Source organism: Ricinus communis, chromosome 7, assembly GCF_019578655.1.
Source record: "Ricinus communis isolate WT05 ecotype wild-type chromosome 7, ASM1957865v1, whole genome shotgun sequence".
Taxonomy (NCBI): Eukaryota; Viridiplantae; Streptophyta; class Magnoliopsida; order Malpighiales; family Euphorbiaceae; genus Ricinus; species Ricinus communis.
In genome coordinates, this window is record NC_063262.1 from 3,463,219 (window position 1) to 3,487,499 (window position 24,281).

Here is a 24,281-nt window from a genome sequence, read left to right on the forward strand (position 1 = left end):
TTAGATATTTGAGGAATACAGGTTGCTGCACAAAATGATAATGTAGAGATCCTAAGCCTATGTAGTAATGCAATCCTTAAACAGTTTCCTTGTTTCTGTCTTAGTGATTACCATGGCTGAGTTGGCTCCCATTCTGCTATAGCTGCCAGTTCCAGTTGAATTGGGGACATGACAAAATACAGTTTGAACCCAAGATCAGGAGGAGCAAGACATCGGAATGCTAGCGGCTGTTGGAAAATTTAGCAATAGAAGTTCTCTCTTTCCTGTTCGGGGCTGGTGATTATTTGGCAGTAAGGGCCCAACCTAGCCACATAATTTCAGACCTTCATTAGCTGAAACTGTAGCTCCCTCTCATTCAGACATGCAGTGTTCAACCCGGAAAAAGGGAAATGCAGATGTGTTCTTGGAGGGGGAAAGGTCCCCCTAATCTAAATAAACGAGCCATTTATTACATTGCAAAACCAAATAGATGATTAAATTTGCTGCAAAGTCTAAAACAAAGGTTCAAACAAACAATACAAGATGGTTATCAGGCCTGCAAACAAGCAGCATGTTTAGTGTGTTTGTCATTATCGTCCTCTCATTACTTCCTACTCCACTATCTCAACCATCTTAGCCAAATGCAATTGCTAATACCTTACTGCTACCCCAAAATCTAGTTCTGCATGTGCTCATATTGTGGAGCAAAAGATGAACACGTCACCATTCAAGGAAAAAGTGCTCTATAATTCTGCTTTGAAGAATGGAAAACCCCATATTTAACAGGTAGTTAATTTGATTGATTCTTAACCATCAAAGATTCACTTGGCAAGCAGTATCAGAAACAGCATAACCAATGAAGAAGCAAGCTTCAAAATGATAACACTCCACGGAAAAGAATAGTAGAATTCTTTACAACGCATGATTTATCTGCCATATAAACATGACATCCCACTAATGTTCTTGTAGCCTCCTTTTGTCAAATCTCATTCTTGGATAGTGGACCGCATCATTTCCGGTTAAAATTCCTCTGGAAAAATAACTACCTTCCGGAGCTATGATTTGGATCACCCGAGTTCATGATTTCTATGTATCCAATCATGTAAACCACTATGAATATCCAGCAGCTGCATTGTCCTCTACCATGACACTTTCCTTTATCTCATGTATCATCTTCAGCACCTGCCACATTGCCGGTCTCTGTTCTGGTGATGTCAAGCTACAAACACTGGCAACTTCAGTAAGCATTCCAAGCTGGTTATCTTCTGCGCCATCACCTTCCCTCACTGTTCTGACCCAGTCCAACATATCAGCAGGCGCAAGAAAAGGATGGTGAGATGGATGTTTACCAGTCAAAAGCTCAAGTAATAGGACGCCAAATGCATAAACGTCAGATTTAGAAGTAGCTCGACGGTTAGAATTGCGGGTCTCAGGTGCTTTACATGCTGTGGAGTCGGGATCTTCAGTAGTGGAAGTGTCTGCAAGGCTGGCAAGGCAATAGTCTGTGATGCAGGCCTCAAAATCAGGTCCAAGGAGAACATTGGATGATTTCAGGTCGCCATGAACTAGCTTTGATGCTTGGTGGATGTAGGCAAGACCCTGGGCCACATCTTCTGCTATTTTTAAGCATGATGTCCAGTGTAGAGGTTTTGCTCTTGTCGATCTTGAACCTGTCGGCATTTCTCGTCAGTTACAAGAAAAAAGGGATCAACATCCAAAATGAATACAAAAAGCAGCACCCTTCATTATTGGATAAGCGTCCTCAAGAAATCTCCAAAAAGGGGAACACCAAGAAGGAAAGCATCATAAACCAAATAATTATTTTTCTCATTCATCAGAATAACCAGTATGTAAATAAATGAATGAACTATCAGTAATCACCACTAGCATCGCTGCATCGCTAACAATAATAGTGCCAACCCTGAGGATCTGGTCTAGAAAGCACATAATTTTGTATCATTAGAAACTGTTGGTTTGTTTTACAGAAGAGACGAGAATAAAATTGAGAGAAGAAGATTGATTGTTATTGATGGCATAATTTCATAATTAAATACATTGATTTAAAAACTGAAAAAGCAACTAACTAGCTGAAAATCAGCAACTGCCAACTAATGCCACTAAGGCACTAACTGCTTAACAAACTCCCAAAGACTTGGTAAAAGAAATTAAATTGAACATGAGAAAAAAAAAAAAACAAATTAATCACTGATGCACACATTCAAACAGAAACCTAACTGCCAAACAAGAGCTATTTGATTAAAAGATGTGATAAACATAGGTCTTCCTAGCCGCATGGAAGTGTTATGGCATCAAATATGCCATTACCAAGCATGAAAGACGCAGTAGGTTTCCTAATTCGTTCTAAATCATCTAGTCTTAGATCTCCTAGATAAAAAATCCTTACTTATATGTCACATGGATTTTCTGATTGGGACAACATGCTTTATCAGATTATCTTAACTTGCCAAACAGCATAAAAAGCTGTAATTGAGTATCATGAATTGCATTTCTTGGTCTTTAAATTTGATGAACGCAAGAATATATATAGATACATAGTCTCACTGCTGCCCAAACCTCCACAACTACATCGATTGAGTAACCTTTGATCTAGCTAAGCTCGCATATCCAGCCACATATAGCGCTATGCAGAGCAAGATGAATAGTGCGAACCCAACTAGAGTTAAACATTCTATTTTCTCAAATCATACACCAATTATTTTTGCCGATAGTTGAAGATTAACTTCAGTAAACAAATAAAACAAACAAGTAGACAAGAAGAGCAAAATGGACTACCAATGTTTACAGACCCACACATCAAAAGGTGAACATTTGCTGAATGAGGTTTAGAACTAGTCAATGCAGAAATTAACTGTAAATTTGCTTCACAGCAAAAAAACAAAAAAATATATATGTGTCAATTTCTGTACTGCCCATGTTTCAAGATCTGCCTATAAGCATGATCTGGATTCTCTTAAAGAAAAACTACAGTAATAGGACAAAATATTGCCAATCTCACGATGAATTACGGCCGACACCTTAAAATAAAAAAAATAAAAATAAAAGAATTTGAAAAAGGAAACCTATGCTTTTAATAATTGATCATCTTGAAAGTTACAGCGTGATTGTCGGCGTAGCTCCAAAAAAATAAAGAAGAAAAAAGCATTAAAGTCCAAAGCCTAGAAAGAAAGCTGCACAGCTTATCAGGATTAAAAGCCACAAGTTCTGATCGATGCTGGAAGTGAAAGAAAGAGCACCACATATACTCACATTTCACCAGCCAATGAACGAAAATAACACATCAGAAAGTATAATAGCTAAATGCGGGGTAGTAGTGGGCTAATACTGTAGTTCCATGTGACACATGATATATGAATTTGGTACACACGTGGCTCATGTTTCCCATCAATGTATTGAATGCAATAAAGGACATAGTTCCAATCAATCCTCAAATATCCTTAAAAGACAAAACCTTAATTAAGATAATTGCCATATCACTCGCAATGTAAGCATGAATATAAGAAATAGTGAAGCAAAAACAAATAAGATGTATAAATACCATGAATAAGATTCGAGAGGCTGCCATTGGGCTGATATTCATACATCACAAGTCTCTCTCCTTTAGCTTGAAAATAAGCCACAATCGGCACCAAATTAGGATGCTTAAGCCCACCAACAGCTTCCATATGCGATTCGAAAGCATCGGCACTAGTAACAGCAGTTTTACTAGCATCAAGCCTTTTTACTGTGACTATTAGCTGATTATCAAGTACAGCCTTATACGTAGTCCCTATCGTACCCCTTCCAAGTAACTCCGCGGACGCTCTCATTAACTGCTCTAATGTATACATTTGTCTCATATTTCCACAAAATATTAAACCACCGCTCTTTTGCGGTTTTTTCAGTTCTTGAATCTCAATTACGTCTTTAGTTTGCATATTCATTTCTACTTGAATTTGATCGTTCTTTGTATTAATAAAAGCTTCAGGTTGCGATGTTCGTTTTTCTTTCTCATTTGAATCTGTTTGTTTTCTAAGCAAAATAAAAAATATGCATAAAAGAGATAAAACTAACAAAGCAACACCAACAGCAAACCCTAGAATGACACTAGTTCTCTTGTGTTTCTTCGGGGACGATGACGCCGGCGGAGACAAAACTACAACTCCGCCGCCGCCTTCCGCCGTAGCGCTCTGGCCTAACGGAGCCGCCGGCGACGTGGCATTTGGCGAATCAAAAAAAGGAGAGCGAAGCCTAGCACATGCTTTGTTAATAATCTCGCCGCAGAGATCAGGGTTTAAAGAAAACGACGAGGTATCGAACTTCGAAAGAGTAGGCGTAAGTGGAATAGGGCCTGTGAGATTATTACCTGAAACATTGAAGAACGCCAATAAAGACTGGTTTAACGGCGGGAGAGTTCCGTTAAACCGGTTAAATTCTAACTGGAGGGAGTTAAGCCGGTCCAGAGAAGACAGCTGAACCGGGATCGAACCGGTGAAATTATTAAAAGAAAGATCAAGAACAGTGAGCCTATGAAGGAACAAAATAGAAGGAGGAAAAGAAGCGGAAAAGGAGTTATGGCTTAAAAAGAGAGATTTCAAGTTATAGAGAGGTGAAAGGTCAGGAACGGGACCGGTAAGCGAGTTGTTTTGGAGGCTAAGGACGCGAAGCTGGTCAAGCCGGGAGAGAGAGTAGGGAGCGAAGGTGCCTCGTAGAGAGAAGCTCTCGAGCGCGACACGTACAACACGGCCTTGTGCGCATTTGACACCTTGCCATTGGCAATAATCGAAACGCTCGTGGAGTGTGTAGAGAAGCTTGTTGTCTAAGTCGGCATTTGATTTGAAGGAGAGGAGAGAAACGGCGTCGGATGGGATAAGGTAGGTGGTTGTTTGGGAAAGAGTAGAGAGGGCGAAAGAGAGGAGGAGGGAGAGGAAGAGAGAGGCGTCTGTCATTTGAGTTAGTGGCAAAGGCAACGCATATTTGTGCAGAGCTCAAATGGTTATGATGCGATGATGGTGTTTTTGAGAGAGAGAGAGAAGGGTTTAGTTTGGGAAGCAGCTGGATTTTGTAGTGGAGGAATCAGGAAGTCACGTGGGAGTGGGGACGAGGAATGGTGAATATTGAAGAAATTTGGTTGCCTTTATTCAGTTCAGGCGCGTGACACACTGCATATTCTTGTTCAAAATAATCGACGCAATACGACGACATCCATGATTCTGTTAGTGTTGAGCTTTGCTTACAACGGGTCTTCTTGCTCTATCTTATTCCTCAATTCAAATTTAATTGAACCGATTTTCCTTACTACAATAAGCTTATTCAAGAGTTAACAATTTTATTGTCTTTTGTCTTAAATTGCTGGCACCTGATTATGTGCCCGCTGTATTCAAATATTTTCTCTACGTCCTATTTTTAAATACTACTGTCTAAACTAACTAGACGACTGCTTGCCTTTTGGGCAAGCTAAAATAATATTAAATAATTTTAATATTTTTTTATGTAGATAATAATGAAATGTAATAAAATATATTAAAATATTATTTATTGAAATAAATATCTGAAAAAAAAAATTTAATTTAATTTATATTATTAAAAATAAAGGAGAAAATAATCTAGATAAATCATTAAGAGAAAAAAATAATATTTTAAAAAAATATACAAATATTTTCAAAGAATAAGGAAATACTATATAAGAAAGAAAAATTATATTAAAATATACGATAAAAAATTTAAAAAAAAATATATCAAATTGTATAAAAATAATTTAGAAAATAAAAAAAATATATTTAGAAAAGAGAAAATGTCTTTTAAAATGCTCTTTTTATATAGAGACTATTGATTTGAATTTAACTAATCTAGAATATAAAAAATAAAAAAATAAAGATAAATTTATATGTTCATAGAAAAAAATCATGACAAATATAAGAATAATGGGAAATTGAGTTGAAAAATATGGCATAACTTGTGAATAAAATAAAATAAATGGTAAAAAAATAATAAATAAAATATAAGAATTAAGAATTTTTGTTTTTCTTTAAAAATAGGAGAATAAGAGTTAAAAGAATTAAAATCTATAAGATATATATAAAAAAATGCTAAGTTTTCCTATGAGTGTTTATGTGGCAATATTTTATAAAGCTATGTCATATTGTTTTCCAATGAGAAAATGACACATGGCGTATATTCATAAAAATATTAACTTATAAATATTTATAAAATAATTAATGTGATTTTAAATAATACTAATAATTAAAATGATTATAATAAATATAATAATTAATAAAGGTACTACATATTAATAATATATCTTATTATCTCCCTAATAAAATATACGTCTCTGTTCATATTTAATAAAATAGTAAGAGAATAAAAATTTACATTTGAATCATAAAAATAGTTAAAAGAAATTTATGACATATTAAAGAATTATTTAGTCCAATATAATAAATAAATAAAATTTTAATTTATATATATGTGATATTAAAAAAATAATGATAAAAAATAAATAGCAAAAGTTCTAACAATATTATTTATTAAAAATAAGTTATATGAATATATGAGAATTTATTAGTGCAATAAAATGGATAAAGAGTTAAAATTGACAAGTATATATATTTCTCATGTTTATTTATCTTAGCATATAAAAATACAAGAATTTTATAAGAATGTATTATGATTTTTATAAAATATATATATATATATATATATATATATATAAGTGTCATAAAATAAAATGGAGATTTATTTTTATACTAATATAATTATAAATTGAATTATATAATATATAAATAAAATTTTTAAATATAAAATAAATAAAACAATCATACAATGACATAAGCAAAGTTCTAGTTGTTATATATGAAAGAAAAAAAATAATAAAAGAAAAAACTAAAAAATTCGGATGCGAGATCAATAAAAAAAATAAAGCTAAAAAGTTTAAATGAAATAAAGTATCTCAAAAACACAATTTTAAGAGGAAAAAAATAAACTTAAGAAAAAAAAGAAATAATCTATAAAAATAATTATTGTAAATTAAGAGAAATACCTCTAAAATATTAAAAAAAAAAAGCCATGTAAAAAATAAATATGTTCAAAACTTTATATATATATATATATATTAAAAAAATTAAACTCTCTTTGCCATTTAAATTTCTTCTTACTTCTAATTTATTTATAATTCATGAAATGATTCAAGGACGGTAAATTACATAAAATTAGTATATGAGACTGAAATGTTTCATTAAAAATAAAGACTCTTGCTATTTAAATTAGATATTAAATATATTCTTACATTTAGTTAATAGTTATTGAAAAATTATTTTATTTATAGCTAAATTCCATATTGAATGTGTTAAATAATACTAAATAAAATATAATTACAAACAAGATTTCTATTAAGCAATTACTATAGAATTCATTTTAAAATAAAATTAATATTGTGCTTTAAATAAATTATAATATAATATAATTTATTAAAATTAAAAATTATTTTAGTCTTGAAATATATTGGCTTAATAATGCAGTTTTGATTTGAAAATTTTATTGATCTTATTATAAGTTAATTCAATTAGAACTAATTCCATAAATTTGAAATGAATTTCCTTTAAACTAAATATATAAATTCTGAATTCCAAATAAATTCAATCAACTACTATAATAAAATCAGTTCAATTGACTTTAATTGAACCAATTTGAATTTAATATTGAAAAGAGTTAAGGCTACATTTAAATAGTTTAGTGTTTAAATTGATATAGAATAAGAAAAACAGTTGATAGTTTTATAAGCACCTCAATTGAATCATTTTTCTTTAATAATTAAAGAATGCATTTTTCATATTCAACTTAAAAATACTGATTACCAGAATTCGATAGTGAATTATCAATAAGACCAAGCCTCTTGTTTCGAAATTTTACAGTAATATAATTTGAATAATTTATGTTCTTATAAATAGATGAAACTCTACGATTTTATTTGAGTTATTAATAATAAGAATAAGATTTTATTCGTGATTTTTAAAATAATCAAGAGGACGTAGTCCTATCAAGTTGAATCGAAAAAAGAAGAAGAAGGATTTAAAGAAAGACCAGAACTTCAGTTCTGAATGGAGTCCTCCTCCTCCAGGCCTCTGATGCCGCTGTCTCAGCTGATAAGGATGTAGCAGGAATTGCTGTAATTTGTAAAACTCCAGAGAAAAGCTGATTGATGGATATTCGAAAAGAATCAATGTTGCCGTGAGACTCACCAAACGTTACTCAGACTCTCATTGGCATTTTTGAAGGGGATTATCGGGTCCTATTTAAGGCCATTAGTAATAGTTCTTTTGTTTATTGGGAGATACATTCCATTTTACAAACTATTTGGAAGGAGCTTGCTCGTGTGCCTTCCTTTTCTTTTGTTCATTGGCCTGGGGGCTTGTATCAGCAACTGTGAAGGGAGCACTTTGTAGTTGCTGGTTAGCTACCTTACCTTGTATTTTTGTGGCTCTGTCGAGGGCTTTTAATTGATTTTTTTTCTTTTAAAAAAAAAAAAAAGTAAAGTTTGGATTGAATTTCTGAGTGCATTCAAATTGAAGCTCCGGTGGAAATGGTGGTTCCGAGAAGGAGTTGACGGAGGCAGAAACTGCAATACAGAAATAGTATCGGATACCGATACAGATAATATATAAATAAAATAAATAAATATAAGAAAAAGTTGGAGACAGGCAGGACAGAAGACAGGACAGCATTCGTATATCCACCACCAATAAAACGCAAACTGAATCCTGTTGGAGTCCAATGGTCCCATCAAGTTTCGAATCAGGGCGTTTCTATTTCGAGTGGTGGTGGTGGATTAGCTTGACGTTAAAAATTCAATAGAGCGTGATTGGTTATGGAATGGGGTCACGCGCGCTCGTCAACTGGTGTAAATGTATGGAATTCTTATTTTGAGTATGCATTTCTTCTACGCACCACCACTGGAGAGTGACAATAAATTTTTCTGCTGCATAATCCCTTTTCTTAAAAAGAACAATTGTATCTGTATTAAAAGCATGAAATTATATATTTTTAAATAAAATTAACAACTTCACTTTCATCTTCTCTAAGCTATGCTCTAATATTTTTTCTAAATTAAAAATAAACTTTTCTAGTAAAATAAAAAATTTTAAAAAATATATAATAAAATCTTTCTATAATCATATATTTAAAAATATATAAAATTTATGACTATAAAACTATTTGATTTAATAAAAATTTAAATATCAAAAAATTTCTTTATACTTAATATTTAATTTTATCAGCGAATAGCGACATATGTTGTTTAGTGCCATCGAATGAAATATTATTTTCTCATAATCGTAATTTATTACATCGTCAATACGGTTAATAATTATCATAAATATATTTTTTTATATATATTTTCAATATTTATTTTATTTTTTATACTAATATATATCTACTAATTCTTATTAATATAAAATATATTCGTATCTTCTCTGAAAAAGAGAAAAGGCATTGAAGCCCAAATCCATGCAAGTTACCTTGCTGGGAATGAATAAAATATCTTTTTGTTTAGGAAGAAAATCATTTAATATCTTTATATTAAATACATATGATCTACTTTTTATTTTAACTTATCATGATTAACATTATTTAAAATTTATATTATACTGTTAGATGCATCGCCTTCAACGAACTCCTATTAAATTGAATTTGACTAATTCACGAGTAACTTGTTTTATTTCTAACCCTAATCATACTGACATTTTTACTGTTGAAACCTGATTTTTAAATCAAAGCCTCATGTGAATTTTTTTTTTAAGTGGCAAGATTAAGTTCTTAAACTTTAACTCATGTGTTTGGTGTTAATATAAAAATTATACTTCATATTCCTTTTTCAGAAAAACATAATCCAATCCGGATTTTAATCTGAAATTATAGAGAATTATTCTTTATAAAACACCATTCAATTTTTATTTACTATATTGTGAATCACACCGATCTAATCTACTAAATTGAAGGTAAAAATCTTAATTATTTAGGTGTGTTAATTGTTTGGTAACAACTAAATAAGAGTCTAAAAGGATATATCAAAAAGGGAGCTAGCTTAAGCCTGAATTAGGAGCAACATGGCATTTTATACACTTGAAACCAAACATATGCCATCATAGCAAATTTATTGGTTTGCAGCTTAAGTGTACGACAAGGCTGAATTCAATTGATTAACAATAGGTTAACTCTATATACTCACCTGCCTTTTCATTTTCTACTCATCCCCCTTTTCCCCTTTATCAAAACCCTTTTCTCTTTAATATGAAAGTAATCCTTTTATACTCTAATTCAAGTTTGGCTACTTTTTTTTTGTATTTTTTTTTTTATTTGCTTCCTTGTTGAGGTGTTATTGCACTTTATTTTCTTATTAGGGTATTTCTTTTTCAGATGTTTAACAATGTTTTTTTTTATAATTTATAAACATAATATGGAGGTCTTAATTCTATGATCCTAGAGCAAACAATAAAAAAAAAAATTAATTGATTATTTTTTTCTATAAACTGATTTTATCAAATGTGTTTTTAAGAAAATGATCAATTTGACTATTTATTTCAAGACTATTATTTTAATATTAAGAACTGTAGAAAAGAAGAAAAAAGAAAAAAGAAATATTAGTCTTGATTACATCCCAAAACTAGTCAAAAGTTTTAAAATGAAGGGGGAGGTTTATGTTAGAGTAACGATATTTACAAGATTAAATCATTGGGTACCATTTTGATTGATTGTTATGAAACTCTCAAGTTTGTCTCCACTTATAAAATTTGGTGGGATAGCATAGCACTAACAATTTCTTGGGTGCTAGTTAATTCAAGATAGAATCATGTTACCTTTTTTAGAAAGGCAGATCTCATCTTTCTAAAATCTAATCTAATCTAATCTTAGCCCACTTAAAAACATGTGCCAACCATAACATAAAAACAATAAATACCCTCTTTTCCTTTTTATTAATTCATCCATTTACAATCCACAAAAGTTGGCAGATGTTGATGATGATGAAGGTGAATAATTGATGCTTTACTGTCTTATCAGTAAGGTTTTCTAGGCAAACTTATATGATGGTGATTGGGCCACCAAGCAATGCAAGACCAAAGCCCAAAGCAGTAGAATGAATGAATGAGCAAAAAACAACAAAAAAGAAAAGAAAAGAAAAAGCCTTTTTATTATCAAAATCTGTGAGCTTTTTACACAAAAAGAAGAGATGAAAATGGTCTCTGTGATCATTATTATGGGTTAAGTTTTTAGGTGAAAATGATGGTGTAGCCCTTTGAATGAGATTCGTTGTCGGCAATACCCTAAAGCTCTGCATGTCCATTTCCATTTGAGTTGGGCTTCATTTGTCATCAACTGTAACTGGGCTATTGCCCTCTCCCATGGACTGCCATTTAGCAGATAGCATTTCTTCTGTCACTTCAAATCCATAAACTTTAAACTTTCAATCATCCATCAACTAGTTATTTAATACCCATCGCAGCCGCCCGATTGACGTTTTTATTTATGAAAATTTAAAAAGATACCATACCATCACCATTCACTAAAATTATTAGAAAAATGCTTGCTACGTATCTCAAAGTGGTACAATATAAATTTGAAAGTTACATTAAAAAGAAAGAAACATTCATCATGATGTATTGAAATTTAAGTATGAAGGCTTGAATTTGAAATTTTTATAAACAGCTAGTGGATATCTTTTCTTAGACCTAAATTTAATGTTCTTTTCAATAATGTTAATGGTTAAGGAATAGCACATGGTATTATGTAACACATGTACAATAATTGTAATGTAGAGGGATATATTTGATAGATAACACTTCAACTTCGAAGATGGGTTTGTTGGTAGAATGTCTAATATGTCAAAAGTTGAATAAAACAAATATTTTAAGGACCAATTAGAACATGTGTACGTGGTAGGTAATGCCTCCATTGTAACATTACAATCCATTCTCAAGAACTATTAGTAATCCCAATCACTGATCCATATATATATTTTGAACATCTACATGTACTTGTGCTTGACATTGTTAGTTATAGCTACAATTGTCTACATCCTACACCAAATGAGAATAACTTTAAGGAGGTAAAAATTTTTACAATTGATACGAAAAAAAATAAAAATAAATTAGAGTAAGGTTCATGACATTCAATATTAATTTATAGAGTAATTATAAAAAAAATAAAATTTATTATCTGAACGAGCAGAAAATATAATACAAATCTAAGTGGATAATATTTAAATTATATATTATTTTTATCCGTTATTTATATATACATTCGGATATATAAGTCATACTTATTAGACCTAATAAATGAATGCTTTCAAAATTTTATAGATGACATATTATTTTGAAAATTTAACTTATACATTATATTGGAAGATAAAGCAATCAGCATAGATATGGACTATACACTGTTAGCAGTTGAATTTGGGTAGATGGGGCGCAAATATATCTACGATTACAGTTGTTTATAACATTGATAGACCCTTAACCAACTTATTTACTTTAATAGTATAAGATCAATGGTGGTAGCTAGAACTTAACTAATGATTAATTTCCAATTTGAATCTGCTGTTGCAGGTAATTTGTCTCACTCAAAAGGTAACATCTTGTTTACGAAATGCCTTACTTTTATATATGATTAATAGAAAACTTGTGACCTAATACAACAATGAAGAAGGAAAAGCGACTTGTGGCTAGAAAATTAGTTATTGGGTCGCTAGAGTTACACCAGCTACCTTCCTCCCACCTGCTCCAGTCCAACCACTTCTGTGTTTTGCTCCCATTGCACATATTCTTCAAATTGATACTCCAAAAAGAAAAAAAAATTACATATTTTGTCATTTTGACCAATCACAATTGCATGGTAATAACAACACATCTAAATTAAAATTTGAGTTTAAAAAAATGTGGTGTAATTAGGTTTTCTAGAATATAATCTTGGGTTGATTAATGGTAAAGTGACTAATGTCTTAATCGTATACATTTTTATTTTCTTCTTTTTGCTGATGTAGTATTGCTTCAAACATCTCCTTTGGCCTTGTAGCCAGCTGCTAACTCAAATCTTTAAAATCATTCCTTCTTTTCTCATTTCCATCAAGATTCAAAAATCTTGACCATCAAAAAGAAAGAGGAAGAGAAACAGATTTCCCATTTTCTTGCTTCTCTCTTTCTCTTTGCAAGGAATTAAAGATGAAGAATAATAATAACAACAACACAAAGCTCATTCTTCTTCACCCTTACATCCAAAAACAAGGAAGCTCCAATCGTTTATGGCTTCTTGCATTTGTCTCATTCTTCACTATTGCTTTTCTTGTTACACTTATCTACACTAGAGATTCCTTGCCCACTAAAGCCACCACAGCTGCCGCTACGGCTGCCATGACCGCCGCTGCCTCCTCCTCCATCTCTGCCAATGCACAACTGCCTACAGCAGTTATCAATACTCTCCTTCACTACGCATCAAGATCAAATGATAGCTTTCATATGTCCTACTCAGAAATCAAACCTATATCTGATGTTCTCAGAAAATGCTCGTCTCCATGCAATTTGCTTGTTTTTGGTCTAACACATGAAACCCTTCTCTGGAAAGCATTAAACCATAATGGACGAACAGTTTTCATCGAAGAAAATCGGTACTATGCAGCGTATTACGAAGAGCTACACCCAGAAGTTGATGTGTTTGATGTTCAATACACAACTAAAATGGGAGAGTTTAGAGAACTAATAACATCCACAAAAGATCAAATACGCAACGAATGTAGGCCAGTGCAGAATCTGCTCTTTTCAGAATGTAAACTTGGGATAAATGACTTGCCAAATCATGTTTATGAAGTGGACTGGGACGTGATTTTGATCGATGGGCCACGAGGAGATGGAGCAGAAGGACCAGGAAGAATGGCACCAATCTTCACAGCAGGCGTGCTAGCAAGAAGCAGGAAAGCTGGAAATGGGAAGACTCATGTTTTTGTGCACGATTATTACAGAGAAGTGGAGAAAGTGTATGGAGATGAATTCTTGTGCAGAGAGAATTTGGTTGAAGCTAATGACATGCTTGCTCATTTTGTGGTGGAGAAGATGGATGAGAATTGCTTCCAGTTCTGTCACAAGAAACCATCAAAATCAAAATCAAAATCAAAATCAAAATCAAAATCAAATCCTTCATCACCAACATCCTAATTGTTTTTATCAGGATTCAAGAAAGGCAATATACTTCTTCTCTTGGGTCTAATGGTATAAAGTGGTAAAAAAGACTGGCTATTTATCATCATTTGCAAAGTATTAGACCTTTTCTTTTCTTTTCCTTTACCTCATGGATTGGGGATTGATGGGAGTGTAAAAAATAATTCTTTTTGGCATGGAAAAAGTTGTAATTTCGTGGATATTGAAGCTTCAGATTGTCATTTACATCCTTCTTTTATTTGTCTATTGACATTCATCAGTGGAGAAACTTTGAGCAGTACTGTTTTGTTTCTCCAAAGCCAAGCAAAAGGAAAGAAAAAAAAAAAAAAGAAATCTAGTCATTTTATAAATATGATAAAAAGGAATCAAAATTTACAAAAGTAATATAGAAGAAGCAATAAGATTTCAGGACTGAAAAGTTTTAAATTTAAATTTTCTAGAGTATTCATTAATATTTATTTTAATTTATAGTAAAAAGTTATCTCAATCCTGTAGCTACATCTTCACAGACCAATTAACAAAAGTTCTTTATTTTTTTTTTTTTTATATGCAGAAATTTAAGGCGTCTAACTATTATTATTCATAATGGGAAGCTCCCTGTATTTTACATGTTTGCGCCCTAAATTATTAATATTTACATTTTTATTTTATTTTATTATTTTTAGCATAGGTGAAGGGCATAGATATTCTAAAAAATCACTTTTCTTCAAACACCAAAGGAGAATGAGGTATTCTTTCATATTCTATTTCTCTGCCTTTTTCTTTTTCTTTCTCTTTTTTTTTTTCCCAAAATATAATAATGTAAAAGAAAAATGATAATTACTGAAAGTGAAAGATATAATGATGCAATAATAGACAAAATGCATGAGGGATCTCTTTTCCTATCTATTTAATCTGTAAATTAATATTATCCAAATTTACCATCTCATTAGATGGTATTGTACATCTTTTTAATGTGAAGAATTTCCTAAAAAACAAACAAACAATATAATAATAATAATAATAATAAAGTTACGTGCAGCGACAAACACAATAAGAGCAGGTTGTGGAGGCATTTTGGCCGAAGTTCACAGTGACAGTCTCAAGCAAATCGACATGGCCACCGACTTCAAATCTATCCCGATCATCGGTCATAATCTTATCCGTACCTAAAAGTCCCAATAACCCTAAATACCGTTTTCTCTATTCTCACAACTTCTGCATCTTTCTGATTCAATAGCACAGTAACCGTTGTAAAGATTTGATTTTTATTATATGCTTCTTTTTTCTTTTTGGTATGTGCAGATGTTAGTCCTCTTGTGGCTAAATGTGATGATCCAAACGTGGCTCAAGAGCCTGCTGTATGTGAGGTTGTTAAACAATTGGACCAAGCTTGTAGAGAGGCTGGATTTTTCTATGTGGTATGTTTCCCTCTTGATTTTTGCTCTGTGTGTTTCATGAATTTTATTTACTTTGATGATTGTGGATTCAAAAGTTTAGTTTCTGTTTATTTGGGAAAAATGAGGGTAAACTAAGGTAAGGATTTATAAAGTAAATGAAGGTAAGATATTAGGAGGTAAGATAGAGTTTTTAATTTTACTTTATTTGGGAAGAATGGATGGTAAAAGAATGTTTTAGAAGGTAATATAGACTTTTTTAAACTATAACCTTCCCAACCTACTGATTTGATGGGTTGATATTTGAAGGGTCAATATGAAAATAAGAATTGCTGGTGTTTCCTGCTGGTCTGTTGCTAGAACTATCTTTTGTTCCTTCTGATGAATTTATGGAACCTTGTAACCCTGGTTGTTCTTATTTTGCACCCATGTTTAGTTTCATTTGCAAAAGAAAAGTATACACTGCTGAAATGGTTGTTTCAAGGTTGCCTCTTGTCATATATCTATTACTCTTCTATATCCCTTAGAGCATTTCTCATGTTGTGAATCTCATAATGTTCAATTTAATACTTGGAAGAAATACATTCCCTCCTTGTGCATCCCCCAGGAAGCAGCAAAGACGAGGAAATTGGAAAATAACAGCCTGTTATTTGGATTTTCTTTTTGGAAGTGTGCTTGTGTATTTATATTTATGGTTTTATAAATGGCAATTTAGTGAAACTACTACCTTGATCACTGCTTTTTAAGTGAAATGATAATACAGACAGCATTTCTTTTCTTCTTGATATGTTCTTATTTCCATATATTATCTGGAAAAAGGAAATGTGTTTCCTAGACTGCATTTTCTTTAGCTTTTGTTCTTTTTTAATCATTATTCTTCTGCATGCTTTTTGCTATGTGGTTGATTAGAAGGGCCATGGTATTCCTGATTCTCTCATTGAAGAGGTTAAAAAGGTCTCGCACAAGTTTTTTGATCTTCCCTACAAAGAAAAACTAAAAATCAAGATGACTCCTGCTTCAGGATACAGGTTTGCAATGTGAAATAGCCTGCCAAAAAGTAACAGCTTATGATTTATCAAAAGAAAAAATAAATGGCATCAAAACTTTTTTAGTTTTTGCTATTTTGGTGTTTGAATTTTTTTTATTTTTTTTTTTAAGTTTGAACTTTAAAAATGTGATAAATTTTAAATGCTTTCGGATGATTTAGACTTATCAAAGCACTAACTGATCAAAATTCAGGTCAATCTTTGCTGAATAAGCTAGCCATATCATATAAAACTGGAAAAAAAAAAAGAAGACAAAAGTAACTTTATTTTCATCTCTTTCCTTTTTTCTTTTCTTCTTTCTCTTTTTTCCGCCAAATATATTTCTTGTGTCTCTATAAAATGCAATCCATCTTCAAATACAATAATTTATAGATGCATTCCTTAAATAACATATTTATTAAATAATTTATTAAAACTCACTCAATTTTCGAAGTTAAAAAGCATCAATCCTTTAACATCTAATGTCAACTCATAAAAATGCACTCACCATAAGCTTGCTCTTGTTTTAATTAATTTTGAACTTAGAGATCATATGTAGAGATATAAGGAATGGATGCAGAGAAAAGAGAAAGAAGAAAAGAAAAGAGGAAGGAGATGAAGATGAGATTACTTTTGGGTTTTCATTTATTTTGTATGATGTGGCTATATTATTCAGTAAATGTGAGTCCAAATTTTGCTTAACAGTGTTCCGATGAATTTAAATTAGCTGAAAACACTTGAATGTATCGCATCATTAAAATTAAGACATAATATAATTGAAAAGAAATATTTCGGATATCAAAATAATAAAAGTTAAAAAGTTGATACATCATTTATATAATTTTACCTTATCAAATTGATATAATATATTTAAGTAGTGCGCTCTGCCTTTGGATGCAGGGGATATCAAAGAATTGGAGAAAATATAACCGAAGGCATTCCTGACATGCATGAAGCTATTGATGTAGGTTCTACTTATTCAGTGCCATCCTAAATACGTGATCCATTAAGTGTCATGTTAAGCATGCAATGCCATTTAAAATAAGATGCTATTCCAGTCATTGCTTGGAGGTTCTTAACCATTCTATGGCTATAATCACCAATACTGTGGGAATAGTTTTGCTGCTTTCTTTTTCTCCCTATCTCTCTCTCGCTAGAAATGATTATAGATCTATTGTTTTATGTTCATTACAGTGTTATAAAGAGATTAAACCAGGGATGTATGGTGCTCTTAGCAAACCTATGGAAGGATGTAATCAATGGTATGCAAAACTTTCAATGTCTTTATGCTAACTTCTCCATTTTCCATATTTTCATGCCAAATATTGTATTTTTGGATGCTGTTTTTATTCTTATAAATTGAGTGATTGACATCATATCATTTGAGATTGGCTGGATGCTGAATCATCAAAATCTCAAGTAAGATCGATTGCGCATGCTGAAATTCTTATGGACAAAGCTATTATTTCAGCAAAAGTAGCCTTGTACAGAGGGTTTCAGTAGAAACTAGGAGAAAGTTCTGCTTGGTGGAACAAAGACCTTATAATGATCCGCTTGTCCGCCATGTTTGACCATTATGTGCAACCCTTCACAATTAATAGATAACCGTTTAATAAGTTCAAATAAATTATTGTTGTTTCTTTTACTTCTTTTAAATGGCTACTCTGAGTAACTTTCTACAATGGCTTATGCACATGTCCAGAGTGTTAATAAGCTCTAATAATTCTAATTTCTTCAATATTTCATACTGAAGCTTAAAAGTTCAGATCATAAACTTTGTTTCCGAGTCTATAGACTTTTTGAAGTTTTATTTGAGTGGATGTTAGATTGTTTCTCAACATGTCTGAACTTGTGATTTTTATTCATTTTCTGGTATTTTCATAGGCCGCTAGATCCACCGAACTTCAAAGCACTGATGGAGGAATATGTAGCACTTTGCAAAGGTATACATTTGTAGTGTTGTTCTGTTCTATTTGTCCCTCAGATTAGTTGTTTGATTAACAATTTATTCATGTCTTATAGACCTGTCAAGGAAAATTCTGAGGGGAATTGCTTTGGCGTTGGGTGAATCAGCTGACGAATTGGAAGGTGAAATAGCTGGAGATGCATTTTGGGTAATGCGTATTATTGGTTATCCAGGTGTATCAAAAAAACAAGATCTGGCTGAAAATGACATAGGCTGGTATTGCATTCTCATTTCCTTTCAGTGCTTTAACTTCCCTTGTGTCATTGGGTCTAATGCAAACTGCTTCGGCTTTTCTTTCTTTGCTTCTGTTCATGTCTTCCGGCCAAATGATTACAGTGGAGCTCACACAGATTATGGTAAAGTTTATGAACTTTAAGATATATACTGACCTCATAAAACTCTAGTTTATTAATTTCAGTCATCCTAATGGCGTCGTACAACAGGTTTGTTGACATTGGTTAATCAGGATGATGACATAACTGCGCTTCAGGTACAGACCTACTATTTTGATCCTCTTGGTTTTAGGGAGATCTATCATGTCCTACAATATATTTGGCCTAAAAGCAGGGTGCTGACTTTGTGGGCAGACTCTTGATTTCTTCAACATGTGCCTTTACTTGGCATTGCAGAAATCACACACAGTAAAATCTCCATATAATCGTATACTTAAAACCAAACAAAATTTTATGACTATGAGGAGGTTATAATATAATGGAGATTTGAGTACTAAAATTTTTTTTATTTAATATTTAAAACTTGTCAGTGAAATGATAGCAACCAGAGGTAAGATACATTAATATCTTGTCATATTGTATAAATAAGATTGAAGAGACAAAATAGTGATGCTAAAAATAAATATAAGTGCTATAATACTTGTAATGGCATTTAGAGGTGTTCTTCTATCCTTAAATCCACTAAAAGTGTCTTGTTAGCAAGTTTAATTATAAAACTAGTGCAATTGACCCAAATATTACTATATAGAAGGATATTTTCTTAAAACGGGATTTAAAAAATTTATAATTTATTACAAAATAGAGTTTATTTCTATTTATAATCAGCCCGAATTAGGACCGAAATTTGTTATTACTGTATAAAGGTTATTCAATTAGGACCGGAATTTGTTATTACTGTATAAAGGTTATTCCTTTATGAAGTATCATTATAGAGAAGTTTTACTGTATTATCACATTCCATAAATCTCTTGTTGATATGAGCAGCGCAATAACTTGAAGTTGCATATTATTCTGCACTTATGCCCACACCTTACAGTGGAATTATACTGTTGTTTTAATATTTATAAATTATCTCGACTATTTCTCTACGAAACTAGTCGGAATTTTATTATACAGTGAGGTTAAAGGCATTTCTCAATTAGTAAAGCCTGAACTTTGATTATCGGTATTCTCATGTAAGTTCCAAGTATCTTTATGGTTAGGTTAAGCACCTCTGCAACTTCATCTTTGTTTTCTTTGTATTAACATCGCGGTTCTCAATACTACTTGCTATTATTTCTACCAACTCCTGAATTATATGAGTTGTTGAAGGTGAGAAACCTGTCTGGCGAGTGGATATCTGCACCCCCAATTCCAGGAACATTTGTATGCAACATCGGAGACATGCTTAAGGTAACAAAAATCTGATCCATCTCTATTTATGCCTTCTGGCTTCAAGTGGATCATTCTTATGAAGCCTCAGCAAACTGCAGATTTGGTCAAATGGTCTGTATGACTCAACTCTGCATCGAGTTATCAACAACTCTCCAAGATATCGGGTATGCGTGGCTTATTTCCACGAGGTAATAGCTCCATTTATCTACTGCCTTCACTTCCTCATTGAAAGATGATCCTTTGTTCACATATTGTTTTTGTTGCATGGACAGACCAACTTTGATGCAGCTATAGAGGCTTCTGATATTTGTGTAAAGAGGACAGGTGGTGTCAAGAAGACTGGAAAAGCAGTTTACGGAGAGCATTTAGTGAGCAAAGTGCAGACGAATTTCATTTAATATTTAATCTTGTAAATATTGTGTTGTACATGCCATTGAATAAACTTAAGTATCTTTCAAGCACTGAAATGTCTGTTTGCAATATGCTATGCATTTATAAATTTTTTACCTGGCATTGCTTAGCAAAGAGGGAGGAAAGATCTGGCAGGAACTGAAATTGCAGTATATTTTCTGATTGAATAAACTTAAGTGTCTAAGCACTGAAATGTCCACTTGCAATATGCTATGCATTTATAAATTTTTTACCTGGCATTGAAAGATCTGGCAGGAGTCGAAATTGCAGTATATCTTCTGTAAAAATTACATTTATTTTTTTCTTTCCAGATGCATTACATAATTCCATTTCCAGTATTGAACCTTCAATTCAAAAAAGTTAATACATAAATGGGGTACGAGGATAAAAGGCATGGCATCAAATGCTGATTGCAGCCTTCGACTGCCCGCATGTCTTTACTTCCTCAACAAATAGACACGTATCAATAGCACCACAAATTGCAGGCCAGTTCTAATCTAATAAATAAAACAATAGTACAAATAAATTGATTAGGTCAACAATAACACCCCGTGACACAAAATTCAATTGGTCAAACCATTTGCAGCAACTCCTGTTGCACTAGTATCCAGATCTTTCACATAAAGCGGAATCCTCACACCCAGCGCTCTAAGTTGATCCACAACATTATACAGAAATTCAAAGGTCAGCCTGGACTGTGCATTGAGTTCCTCTCTTACATGAGGATGTATCCGGAACCAATCTCCCAACATCTTGTGCACATGAGCACGAATCATTCTCCAGGGCACAGGGTACTCTTCACAAAGCTTCAAATACTCCACTAAGAGATCTGCCTGGTCCAGTTTTCCATCTCTAGTGCTTTCTTCATCTCCAACAACCCATTCAGCTGTCCGAAATCCAGCAAAGAGAGCTGGATTCTCAAGAAGAGACTCAGCTGAAAGCACCCCATCAGCACCTGTCTCCTCCAAACAGTTCCGAACATCATCCATGTGCCGAACATTGCCATTAGCAAGAAGTGGAATTTTGACAGCATTTCTTACAGCCTTAATCGCCTTCCAGTCAGCTCGGAATTTCTTTCCGTCTTTCTCATCTCTAGTTCGCCCATGAACAGCTAAAAGAGAACAACCAGCTTCCTCCAGCATTCTAGCATAACTGATAGTATCATCTAATTTCGGGAATAGTCGGATTTTGCAAGACACAGGGACATTAAGGTTTAGAGCCAACTTTTCAACTAAGGATTTAACAAGTGGAAGATTATCCATTAAGAAAGCCCCGTAATTCCCCCGCCTGGCAATCCGCTGAGGACACCTGTATTGAAGCCAATTACGTTATAGGTATAAGACTAAAAGGTTTTGGCTAATGATGGATCATGTAAACTAAACGAGTAGAGTCAACTGGTGAGCTACTTGATATGTACTCCATACTGATAGAGACAAGCTCGAATTCGAATTCAAGCAACTCGACTACTAGAGTAGGTTGACAAGGCAAGTTCGAGCTCCATATTAATCGGCTTGAAAGCTCGCGACCCTAGTTGAGCTTTAACTATTTACTATATTTATATCTATAATTCAATAAATTTACAATTCAAGCTCCAATCAAGCCTCTAATCAAACTCATTTCTACGATTTTCAAAAAATTTATCAAAATAATCGAGTTGAGCCTAGCTCAAATAAAAACCAACGCTAGATTCAGCTCCAATCAAGATTTGACTATTGCAATTAAATCGAACTTTAGTTTGACATTGTCCCGACTTGATCCGATTACAACCCTATTTGGAAGATATGCTGTGTCATCGATTCAAGTCTAATGAAAGAAGTTGACTTGCTTACTCACTAAGATATGCTGTTCAAAATTCTCACCTTACACTTCTTTTATCCATCTGTTCCAAATTAAAATTCATCTCAATAGGTTTTATTAACCACGACTAATGTAGCTTAATAGTGACACCTAACCACTATAAGACAGCTATCATTATATCTACCAAGAACGATTATTATGGTAACAAATACTGTATTAAATTTAAGGTAACAGTAAATTAGAAATCCTTTTAAAAAAGAAATGAGATGATTAGTTAAAAATAACATATATATATTTACCCAAGATTGATATCAACGTAATCACAATAAGGCTCCACCTTCCTTGCAGCTTCTAATAGAATGTCTGGGTCATTAGCACAAAATTGGACAAATAATGGGCGATCCTCCTGCAGTCATTTATTATTGAATTCAAATAAATAAAATGTAGTCATATGCTGAAAATTGAAAGAAATTGAATTAAAAAAGGATTAGAAAATTACGTTACAAGTGGTAAATTCTTGGGTACGGTACTTTTCATTCTCAGTAAAAATTCGAGAATGTAACATAGGAGTATAAGCAGCATCAGCGCCATACTTTCTGCAAAGCATTCGAAAAGGAAGTTCAGAATTATCTACCATTGGAGCTACTAATAACTTCGGTTTACCAATCTTATTCCAGTGAGCCCATGCCCGGTCCACCCTGGACTCTCCATTTAAATAACAGCTCGGCGTGGCCGAGCCCAAACACGAAGACGACACCGTGTCCGGCAGAGTAGAAAACGAGGTATGTTCTTGATGTGCACTAGAGCAGAGAACTTCGTCGTCGTCGTTGTCTTGGTCTATAGCCACGGTACGAGTTAGAGAAGAGGCCATGAGAGGTTTTAAGGATGTAGAGAGGAGAGGTTTGTGCAAACAAAAGAGAGATCTCATGAGCGTACGATGGGACTCGAAGAACAACCCATCGCCGGCTCGCTGGGGAAGAGAGGGTTTAGCGTTAGCGTGTGGTATTGAAAGCAAGCCAGAGGCGGCAGAGGTTGTGGCCAACTTGTGGGTTTATGGATTAGGGCTGATATACATGGGCTGGGCTTGATGTAGGCCATGACAAATTGTATCACCAAAATTCTGAATCTTATTTTTGGTAATGTTCTCCTGTTTATTTTACAAACCTTTTTATTATGAAAAATAATCTGGAAAATTTGCATAATTATCAGATAATTTCTGTTTATTATGAAAATTTATGGGACAACAGTAGCTCGAGGTACGTCGAATTTTAATCTATGTGTTATTTAAGTATAAATAAGCATGTTTACATTAGATCTTAGTCTTCCATAATATGGATGCCTATGTCAATAAAGCTGACAGATATCAACATCACTTTTTTTCATATAACGTATTTATTTTTTACAATTTTTTTAAAATAGTTTTTCCCCTTTCAAATTATTTTAATATTTATTGATGCCATTCAAATCTTTACATCTATTTAGATGTATAATATTGAATGATATATAAAAAATTGGAGTGGTCGAATAAAATATTTTCTAATAAAGTTTACAATATTAAAAAGAACTAAAGCTAAAAAGAAATTTCATGAAAATTATGAAATATTAAAAAATTGGGTGTTCGAGAAAAAAGCATATTATTTGAAAAAAGAAAAAAAAAATTAAAATGTATTTAATTATTTTAATATAATCAATAGCATTCATGTTCATATCAGTAGCCAAATGTTTAAAAGTAGTCTAACATATAACTAGTTGACATATTTAAGAGCTTGTTTTGTAAAGTAAAAAGGAACTAGAGATGTTTTCATACAAGTTTAGGGGTCTATATATGCATATGGTTAAGCTCCACTCGGATAGTCAATAAGGTAATAATAACACATATCAAGACTATATCTATCATTTTAGAAGTAAAAGAAAGAAGAGAAACA

At 32.5% G+C, this 24,281-nt stretch overlaps 4 protein-coding genes across 7 annotated transcripts; 2 read left to right on the forward strand and 2 right to left on the reverse strand.

Annotated features, from left to right (window-relative positions):
* Window positions 1-836: 836 nt before the first annotated feature.
* LOC8272975 (probable inactive receptor kinase At5g67200) lies at window positions 837-5,159 on the reverse strand. The gene is made up of 2 exons (XM_015727841.3): window positions 3,536-5,159; window positions 837-1,649 (listed from the first exon to the last, which is right to left on the reverse strand). The coding sequence occupies exons 1-2, from the start codon at window positions 4,923-4,925 to the stop codon at window positions 1,090-1,092; spliced, it is 1,950 nt and encodes a 649-aa protein (XP_015583327.1). The 5' UTR covers window positions 4,926-5,159; the 3' UTR covers window positions 837-1,089.
* Window positions 5,160-13,001: 7,842 nt separating this feature from the next.
* LOC8272976 (protein IRX15-LIKE) lies at window positions 13,002-14,399 on the forward strand. The gene has a single exon (XM_002533217.4). It carries the CDS (start codon window positions 13,185-13,187, stop codon window positions 14,169-14,171), a length of 987 nt encoding a protein of 328 aa, XP_002533263.1. The 5' UTR covers window positions 13,002-13,184; the 3' UTR covers window positions 14,172-14,399.
* Window positions 14,400-15,146: 747 nt separating this feature from the next.
* On the forward strand, window positions 15,147-20,654 carry LOC8272977 (probable 2-oxoglutarate-dependent dioxygenase At3g50210). Of its 4 annotated transcripts, none has more exons than XM_002533218.3 (12): window positions 15,147-15,303; window positions 15,459-15,574; window positions 16,460-16,578; window positions 17,476-17,539; window positions 17,770-17,837; window positions 18,460-18,518; window positions 18,598-18,757; window positions 18,878-18,897; window positions 18,985-19,031; window positions 20,086-20,166; window positions 20,247-20,336; window positions 20,421-20,654. In XM_002533218.3, exons 1-12 carry the CDS (start codon window positions 15,270-15,272, stop codon window positions 20,544-20,546), a joined length of 984 nt encoding a protein of 327 aa, XP_002533264.1. In that variant the 5' UTR covers window positions 15,147-15,269; the 3' UTR covers window positions 20,547-20,654. The 4 variants fall into 4 exon arrangements, with proteins under 4 accessions (XP_002533264.1, XP_025015574.1, XP_015583326.1 ...); XM_015727840.3 differs by having other exon boundaries at window positions 15,174-15,318; XM_025159806.2 differs by lacking the exon at window positions 16,460-16,578 and having other exon boundaries at window positions 15,148-15,303.
* A 181-nt stretch (window positions 20,655-20,835) lies between these two features.
* LOC8272978 (tRNA-dihydrouridine(16/17) synthase [NAD(P)(+)]-like) lies at window positions 20,836-23,399 on the reverse strand. Its single transcript, XM_002533220.4, has 3 exons — window positions 22,856-23,399; window positions 22,656-22,762; window positions 20,836-21,867 (listed from the first exon to the last, which is right to left on the reverse strand). The coding sequence occupies exons 1-3, from the start codon at window positions 23,282-23,284 to the stop codon at window positions 21,123-21,125; spliced, it is 1,281 nt and encodes a 426-aa protein (XP_002533266.1). The 5' UTR covers window positions 23,285-23,399; the 3' UTR covers window positions 20,836-21,122.
* Window positions 23,400-24,281: the final 882 nt, after the last annotated feature.